At 43.5% G+C, this 9,237-nt stretch overlaps 1 protein-coding gene across 2 annotated transcripts in view; it reads right to left on the bottom strand.

Annotated features, from left to right (window-relative positions):
• The window catches only part of TDP2 (tyrosyl-DNA phosphodiesterase 2), an 18,279-nt gene extending 9,060 nt beyond the window's left edge, over window positions 1-9,219 (bottom strand). The window contains exons 1-4 of one of the 2 annotated variants that reach the window (XM_023738344.1): window positions 9,005-9,219; window positions 8,834-8,919; window positions 6,608-6,658; window positions 333-506 (exon numbers count right to left, since the gene is read on the bottom strand). In XM_023738344.1, the coding sequence (XP_023594112.1) occupies window positions 333-506; window positions 6,608-6,658; window positions 8,834-8,919; window positions 9,005-9,169 (476 nt within the window). In that variant the 5' untranslated portion in view covers window positions 9,170-9,219. The remainder of the gene's footprint in view (window positions 1-332; window positions 507-6,607; window positions 6,659-8,833; window positions 8,920-9,004) is intronic. The other variant, XM_004383985.2, reaches the window with a different exon arrangement.
• Window positions 9,220-9,237: the final 18 nt, after the last annotated feature.

Here is a 9,237-nt window from a genome sequence, read left to right as displayed (position 1 = left end):
AAAAAAAAAAAAGGTCGAGAAGGGAGAGGGTTGACATGTGGGGTTGTTAAACAATGTCATAAAACAATGTGTACTACTGTTTCATGAGAAACTATTTGTTCTGTAAGCCTTCACCTGAAGTACAATTAAAAAAAAAAATTAGTGTACCCTCTCCACCCTGCCCCTAGTCCTAAATCCTGCTCCTAGAGGCAATCACTTTCAATTCTTTCAGATGTTGCTTCTCAGAGATGAACTTTGAACCCAGGTCTGATCCCAGAGACCACAATCTTAAACTGTTACACTGTAGATAGGTAAGACATAATCATGCCACTATTAAACTGAATAATACTTACAAAGCTAAATAGGAACACACCCCTCGAGCCCTCTCTGGCAGATTGTTTAGATCCAATCCATCAATATTCCAGGTAATGAATGAGAACATACTGTCATCTTCTTGCTGAATATTTTCAGGTGGGCTGATTTGAGAGCTAGTGGAATCAGTTGTTTCTTCATTAGTTAGGTCAACACTGGAAAGATCAGAATGAAACACAACTTCATAAATAATCTATAAATTAAATAATTTAAGAACTACTTTGTAAGTATTTGTAGCCCTCATTTTACCAACAAATAAGTTTACAAAGAGCCCTAGAAGTACCTGCCTCTAAAAACCAAAAAAACCTGTTGCCGTTGAGGCAATTCCGACTCATAATGGCGCTACAGGACAGAGTAGAACTGCCCCATAGTTTCCAAGGAGCGCCTGGTGTATCTGAACTGCTAACCTTTTGGTTAGCAGCCGAGCTCTTAACCACTACGCCTGCCTCTAGGAAAGTGAAAGTCACATGACTGAGGAAAAAGATTCTTATAATTCTTATGGTGTTTTTTAGATCATTTGCTCACAAATACACTTACGGTCAACTCAACACCCTTCAATGACATGTGTTACTAAAATGATTTTTAAACTATTACCCCCAAATTAGACTAAGAAATGTAAGATACTGTCTTAGTTATCTAATGCTGCTATATCAGAAATACCACAAGTTGATAGCTATAACAAAGAGAAATTTATTTTCTCACAGTCCAGTAGGCTAGAAGTCCAAATTCAGGACGCCAGCTCCAAGGCAAGGCTTTCTCTCTCTGTTGACTCTGGAGGAAAGTCCTTGTCATCAATCTTCCTGTGGTCTAGGAGCTCTCTGCACAGGGACCTCAGGTCCAAAGGACGCACTCTGCTCCCGGTGCTGCCTTCTTGGTGGTATGAGGTCTCCAACACACTGCTCACTTCTCTTTCCTTTTTATCATTTATAAGATAAAAGGTGATGCAGGCCACACCCCAGGGAAACTCCCTTTACATTGGATCAGGGATGTGATCTGAGTAAGGGTGTTACATTCCACCCTAATCCTCTTTAACGAAATCTAATCTTGCCTCATCAACCACAGGCAGAGATTAGGAACACAGAAAACTTACATCAATCACAAAATGGAGGACAACCACACAATACCAGGAATCATGGCCTAACCAAGTTGACATATTTTTGGGGGACACAATTCAATCCATGACAGATACCAAACCAAAATCCACTGCCATCAAGTCAATTCCAACTCACAGTGACCCTATAGTACAGAGCAGAACTGCTCCGGAAGGGTTTCTAAGAAGCGGCTGGTGGATTCGAACTGCCAACCTTTTGGTTAGCAGCCGAGCTCTTTTAACCACTGCACCACCAGGGCTCCAGAAATGTACGATATCCAAATTTAATTGCATTCATTAAAATATTATCTTAAGTAAGATCCTACGGTGGCAGGTAAATAATCACTGCAAATTCTTTGCTACTCCTCCGCTCAGAGGTGAAATCTAATTCCCCTCCCCTTGAATTTGGACCTTAGTGACCTGCTGCAAAAGACCTCTTTAAAGTGTTGAAAAGCAAAGATGTTACTTTGAAGACGAAGGTGCACCTGACCCAAGCCATGATGTTTTCAATCACCTCACATGCACGTGAAAGCTGGACAGTGAATAAGGAAGACCAAAGATGACCTGATGCCTTTGAATCATGGTGTTGGTGAAGAATACTGAATATACCATAGACCACCAGAAGGTAAACCCAGAATGCTCCCTGGAAGGGAGGATGGCAAGACTTCGTCTCATGTACTTTGGACATGTTATCAGGAGAGACCAGTCCCTGAAGAAGGACATCATGCTTGGTAAAATTGAGGGTGAGCGAAAGAAAGAAGACCCTCAACAAAATGGACTGATACAGTGGGTGTAACAATGAGCTCAAATATAGCAACGATTGTGAGGATGTTGCAGGACTGGGCAGTATTTCGTTCTGTTGTACACACGGTTCCTATGAGTCAGAACTGACCTGACGGCACCTAACAACAGTATTTTGTGGGCAGGTATTTTGAGACTATATAAATATTTTCTTATCAGATTTTCACCTATTAGTTTTAATATCCATTGGTGATTATTACTATAGTAGTTTTTCTAATTCTACCATGTCTTCCACATACATTTAGTAATTGAAATTCTACTGAAAGAAAAAGCATTCCCTTCTCCCCGGGACAACTATATCAGTATGGATTCTTATTTTATTCTATGGGTTACAATCTGTTCCTACCAATAATTCAGTTGCTCAAATTGTCTCAGATTTGACCAGGGGTGGGAGGGTTCAAGCTGGTTCCTGTGTCCTTCTGGCATGTCTCCATCATTTTCTGAGCACTTCTTTACTTTGTAGCACTACAAGCTGTTCCAGATGTTACAGGCTCATCTTGTATTTTACCCGCCCCTGCCCTGGAATAAATCATTTCTATAGAGCCCTGGTTCCTTTTAGTGGAGAATGGTATTTAGAAGCCAAGATTTAGGTGCCAGGTGAATTCAATGTCAATTTTGAAGCAAAAAATTAATTTTTTGAACATCTCCCTTATATGTAAAAATAATCTTTAAGAGAAACCAAAAACTCACATTTAAAGTGCAAAACTTTCCTTTTTGAATCCCATTTTTCCCAAAAGTTCTTTCTCACTCTATAACCAGTTAATATTATACTTTTTTTTTTTTTTCTGAAAGACTTATTCCTGAAGAGAAAAAGCCAGGTGATTCCAGTGCCTGGTCAAGATGTAAGCTCCTTCCTCTACCGAAAGCGTTAAGAGCAGGAAAAAAAAACCAAACCCACTGCCGTCAAGTCGATTCCAACTCATAGCAACCCTAAGAGCAAGAAGGGAGGGGAATACTGGTTCCTTTTTCTTGTCAACTCTTTTCTTTCACAAAATTGCACCTTTTTTCCAAAGTTTAAAGATGCCTCACCTATAAACCAATCTACCTCATACAGAATTATAAACACTCCCTACTCTCCTGAATGGAAAACTCAAAGTTTCATCCATGGGTGGGACTGTCATGGAATGACATTATGGGCAGAACAGGATAGTGTTAATAATAGCTAACACTTATTGAGCTCTTACTGTGTGCCAGGCATTGTTCCAAGTGTTTTACATGTATTAGCAAATTTAATCTTTACAACAACCCGATGAGGAAGGTTCTATTAGTATTCCCACTGTACAAAGAAATTGATGCAGAGAGGTCACTACATGGCAGAGTTGGACTCAGAACCTTTGCATTCTGGCTCCAGAGTCCATGCTCTTATCTACTATGCTGTCCTTTCCTCCTCTAATTTCACTATAATCCAATTTCATGTCTTTGCAATTTATGCAACACTCAAAACATTTAATGTAGAAAGAAAAACTGGACAATTGTAACAAAAACTTCCATTTCGAAAGAGGAAGAGAAACTCCAAGACTGGTGCTGCATAGAAATTGTAAGGGTACTGAAAGAAACTAACGAATCTTAGGGGCATCATTTGTCAGCTTCCTTCTTTAGCAGTGGAATAAATGCCTTAGTATACCTGGTGGTTGAGGTTCTACATTCCAGGCCAGTACTCCTCAAACTTTAAATCACCTCGAGATCTTGTTAAAATGCCGACTCTGATTCAACGGGTCTGACATGGGGCCTGAGGTTCTGCATGTCTAACGAATCTAGGGTGGTGCTATGCTACTGGTCCAGGGTCCACACTCTGAGGGAAACAAGGCCCTAGAACAGGGCTCTCAACCAGTGAATTCACCTGGAGAGTAATTAAATCATAATCTCCAGGAAGTGGGGCCCCAGGAGAAGCGTTGTTGTTGTTTTAACTCCCCAGGTAATTCTAATATGCAGCTAAGGTTCATAACCACTATTTTAAAAGGATTTATCTTATGTAAAAACGGAGTGGCAGGGAGGCATCTGATCTCCTCCAACTTCACAAGAGGGAAGGAGAATAAAAATCAATAGCCCAAGGCTGCTCTTATGAGGCCTAAGTCAGACACGCCTCCTCCCTCTCCCCTTTTTATCAATTCTGACACCAACCGTCCCTCCCATGGCACTCTCTACTTCTCTGTTGGATTCAATAATTCATTGCAATGGCCACACAGATTCACAGACCATACTCACAGTTATGAGGTTTATTAGGGAAGTAATAGGTTACAGTTCAGGTTCTTCGATCAGGACAGCCCCTTCTCAGCCATGCCCACAGCAGGTCTCTCTCTGGCCTTAGGCCCCTCGGCCCGGCCTCTGCCCTGCTCAGGCAAGTGTTATACAGCTCTTTTAGCTCTGCCAATAAGTACCCAGAGGCACCCCACTCCGCCAGCAAGCACTCTGCTATAGCTCCATAGGTCAGCAAACTAAGCTCCGCCAAATGCCCAGAGGCACTCTACTTTGCCAGTAAGCCTCCTGCCTGAAGGCGCTCACTCAGTTTTCTCCCTCGTGGGCCAGGAAGCCCACCACGCTGTTTCCTGCCTCTGCTACCACCTTCGATGTTACAGCTCTCTGTCTCTCCGTCTCCTGGTTCCAGGAGCTTCTCAGCATAGGGATCCAGGGTCCAAATGATGCACTCCATTCCTGGCTCTTCTTTCTTGATAGTAGTGAGATCCTCCCTGCCTCTGGGATGGCTCATTTTAAACCTAGCGGAATGGCAAAACTGACCAGTGCCCTTGTTAAGGTTCCATACAACTTATTTGCATGGTCCCACCCCCACAAGTATGCCAGGCACCTTATTTACATTGTTACCAAGCTATCCAATCCCCTTGGTGGGCCACAAGCACTTCATTTGCATGGTCCTCACCCAGTCATTTGGTGAGAGTTACAAAGACTATGGCTAGAAGGCCCATGTTAAGTAATTCACTGCACCACATCTTGTCTCTCCTGAGAGACACTGAAGATAGATTCCAATGTTGAAGGCTAAATCACTTTATTGTTCAATTTCAGTTTTTGTTAATATCCTGCTGTCATGGATTGAACTGTGTCTCCCAAAAATGTGTGTCAACTTGGCTAGGCCATGATTCCCAGTACTGTGTGATTGTCCACCATTTTGTCATCTGATGTGATTTTCCTATGTGTTGTAAATCCTGCCTGTATGATGTTAATGAGGCAGGACTCAATCTACAAGATAAGGTTGGATCTTGAGTCAATCTCTTTTGAGATGTAAGAGAGAGAAGCAAGCAGAGAGACAAGGGGACCTCATGCCACCAAGAATGAAGAACCAGGAGGGGAGCACATCCTTTGGACCCAGGGTCCCTGCGCTGAGAAGCTCCTAGACCACGGGAAGATTGATGACAAGGACCTTCCAGAGCCAACAGAGAGAGAAAGGCTTCCGCTGGTGCTGGCATCCTGAATTCCGACTTCTAGCCTCCTAGACAGTGAGAAAATAAATGTCTCTTTGTTAAAGCCATCCACTTGCATTATTTCTGTTATAGCAGCACTAGATAACTAAGACATCTGGGGATGCACTAAAGAACTGAGATTCCCATCCTGCGAGTTAAGACAATCAAGCGAGGCTTGAGTTTTTCTGGTCATAAAGTGTTCCTATCGATTTCCTTTTGGGAACACCATTTTTGCTAAAGTCAACATCAAAAATCTAATCAGGACATGCTCCATGAATATGCAGGTCTTGAAAACATCCTGAAGCTTTATCCTTCCCCTTTTACCTCTTACAACGGACAAAACTTTATATAGCCTCAGTCTCAGTGGACATTTGCTCTGAGTTCCAAGAGACAAGAGACCACAGCCTAATTGACCATTTTGCTAACATAAAACAAAGGTTGCCAATTTACCTTTCTTGGGTAGGAGACTCCTGATTATCCCCCATCCTACCATTACTCAGCTACATATACATTTTTCCTGAGGGCCTATTTCACGGAATCTACTTTTTTTGTCCCAATTTCTTTATCTGTTACAATTAAGGCTGCAAATAAAACCAGTTGCTCTCCAGTGGACTCCAACTCATGGCAACTCCAGGTGTTTCAGACTGGAACTGTACTCCATGGGGTTTTCAATGGCTGTGATCTTCTGGAAGTAGATCACCTGGTCTTTCTTTCCAGGTGCCTCTGGGTGGACTCAAACCTCCAACCTTGCAGTTAGCAGCCAAGTGCATTAAGCGTTTGTTTGCACCACCCAGTGACTCAAGGCTGCAACTGTTGTTGTTGCATGCCATTGAGTCAACTCTACAGAGTAGAACTGCCCCATAGGGTTTTCTAGGCTGTAATCTTTATAGGAGCAGATCGCCAGGTCTTTTCTCCCTTGGAGCCACTGGTGAGTAAAATTCAAAATGCTGACCTTTTGGTTAGCAGCCGAGTGCTTAACCATTGCACCACCAGGGCTTCTTGGCTGCAAGTAACAGACACTAGTTCAGGCTGGTTTGAGCAAAACAAGAATTTATAAAGAAACAGCAACATGTCACAAAGCCCGGTGGAGGAATGCAGCCATGCTTAGGGAAAGAAAATCAGGGCTTTATCTCAGTCCTACACCTCAACCTTCTTCAGCTTGATTCTCTCTGTGGACCAGCATTCTCAGTTTCTCATGCACAACAAGGATAAGTATGAATCCCCACAGCTCCTAAATTAACATGTTATGAATCCAGCTCCAGAAGATTCATACTTGACCCTCTTGGTCCTAATTTCAAAATCCAAGGAGGGAGGATGTGACTGGCCAGCTTGGACTAAGTGAACACCTCCTAGACCAGTTGGCTCTGGCTATTACAATATGCCAGTCAGACATATATCACTATGGGTGGAGTAGACAATTCCCCAAGAAAAGAAGGCTGGGCATGTAGTGAAAGGAGAAATGACATTACTACACCTGTAAGCCAGTGCAGCTGAAAAGGTCAAAGGGAGGAAATAGTCTCCACTCTGAACAGTCAAGTGTACAGGCTGCCCACAGAGTTGAAAGAACTTTATACATTCAATATATATTTCTGAGAACATGTTAATGTGCCAAATACTGTGTTAGACTTTGAGAAATCAATCATGTATAAAACAAATAGTCTTTACCTTTAACAAATGTGTAGTCTAGGAGACAAAAAATATTAAACAATTATAATATGAATTAAGTTATTATGACAGGGGTCATGCAGGTTGCTTTGAGTACCTAGAGGGAAACCAGACTTAGGGAGATCAGGGAAAGCTTCCTGGAGATAAGTCACATCTAAACTGGGGCCTTTAAGATAAATATTTAGCAAGGTAAACAAAAAAAACAAACCCACTGCCATCGAGTCAATTCCAACTCATAGTGACCCTATAGAATGGAGCAGAACTGCCCAATAGGGTTTCCAAGGAGTGGCTGGTGGATTTGAACTGCTGACCTTTTCAGTTAGCAGCCAAGCTCTTAACCACTGTGCCACTAGGGCTCCATTTAGCAAGGCAGGAGGAAGAAAAGGTTCCAGGTAGAGGTAATACCTTTACAAAGGTTGAAAGGCAAGAGAAAACGGCCCATTGGAGAACCCACAAGTTTGCTGTGGGGTAGGAAAGCAAAGGTGGGAGACGAATCTGGAAAGATAGGCAGCGGCCAAACCATGGACAGGCTTGTTAAGGCATCTGGACTTTATTCTAAGAGCAGTAGTGCAGGAATTGGGAAGGGGATATTCGAATAACAGGAGAGGGTGTGCATTTTTTAAAAACCACTCTGGCCAGTCAGCTGAGAGTAAATAAAAGAACTACATAGAAGGCAAGGAGCTTTCCTAGCTACCATTCTTCAATACAAGAGTTTGCCTCATTCATTTCAAAGTTGTTTATATATTTCCTATAACTCGAGACAAAAATTGTATTTCAGATTTTTCCTCCTCGGATTTGTGACCCTAATACTCCGCATCATGTTTTCTCCTTTTCAAAATGGAAGACTGAGAGCTTGACATAACAAACGCCATGATGAACCTCTCAGTTTTTTTTCTTTTTTCTTTGCCTTCTCCTTTCTGTATACCTTTGTTAATGGCTGTGTTTTGCTCTGTCTCGCCACTGGTGACTTACGATCCCCCACAGGAAGATTAGAGCCCAGTTGTCTGCTATGTGTATCTTTAATCTGATAAGGAAATGTCTGGCATGTGTCTCTTAGTATGATAATCTCTTGTAATTACCTTCTAATGAATAACCACACTTCTAACCTTTGTAAAAACCATATACAAGCTCTAATGTAAAAATGCCTTTTGGGACTCCATAGAAACAGCCTGCGTTGCTGTCGAATCCCCCGTGGTGGACACCTCCTAAAAAAAAAATTCTCACTCTTTCTGATATGGAGTACGTTTCACTGGCTCTACTGCTCCAGGGCACGGACCCTAATTGAGCAACAGACTCCAAATCACATTCCAAGTGACACTGGGACACTAGGGAGAAAAGCGTTAGCCCCCCTGCAGTGGAGTATCTCCACCAGCGGCACCTACACAAATCCTTGGCCTCCAGTAATTCGACCGCGAGAACTGCCTCTTAGCATCGCCAGCCTAGTCCACGCCAGGTCCCAGGACGCCCAACGCAACCTGATATTAACTACCTCCGCGCTCCCTGCATCACTTACCAGGTTTCCAGCTCAGAAACGGTCTGAGGGCGGCTTTCCACGGCGCTCTCATCTACGGGCGGCTCAAAGTAGGAGTTCAACGCTCTCTGAAAAGCAAAGGTACAGGTATCGGGCTTGTGCGCTCCATGGGACACGATAAAGAGCGGGAAGTAAGAGATAAGGAGACCGTACTTCCATCTCCCAGTCGTTCTCTGTCAGGTAGCACTGGGCCACGGACGAGTCGCAGCTCGCGACCGAGGCAAACTCCGCACAGAGGAGTCGCCGCTTCTTCACCTCGGGCTCTTCCTCTTCCCCAGCCGCCTCAGGCCGGGCCCCCCGACCGCTCCGTTGCTCCATCAGTTCACCGCCAGCTTGCCACCCCTTAGGCGGGCTGGCGGCCGACGACCGGCTTTGCGCAGGCGCTC

The sequence above is a fragment of the Trichechus manatus genome, unplaced genomic scaffold (assembly GCF_000243295.1).
Source record: "Trichechus manatus latirostris isolate Lorelei unplaced genomic scaffold, TriManLat1.0 scaffold00115, whole genome shotgun sequence".
NCBI lineage: Eukaryota > Metazoa > Chordata > Mammalia > Sirenia > Trichechidae > Trichechus > Trichechus manatus.
Note: the sequence above shows the minus strand (reverse complement) of the source record. Positions and strands in the feature narration are given on the sequence as shown.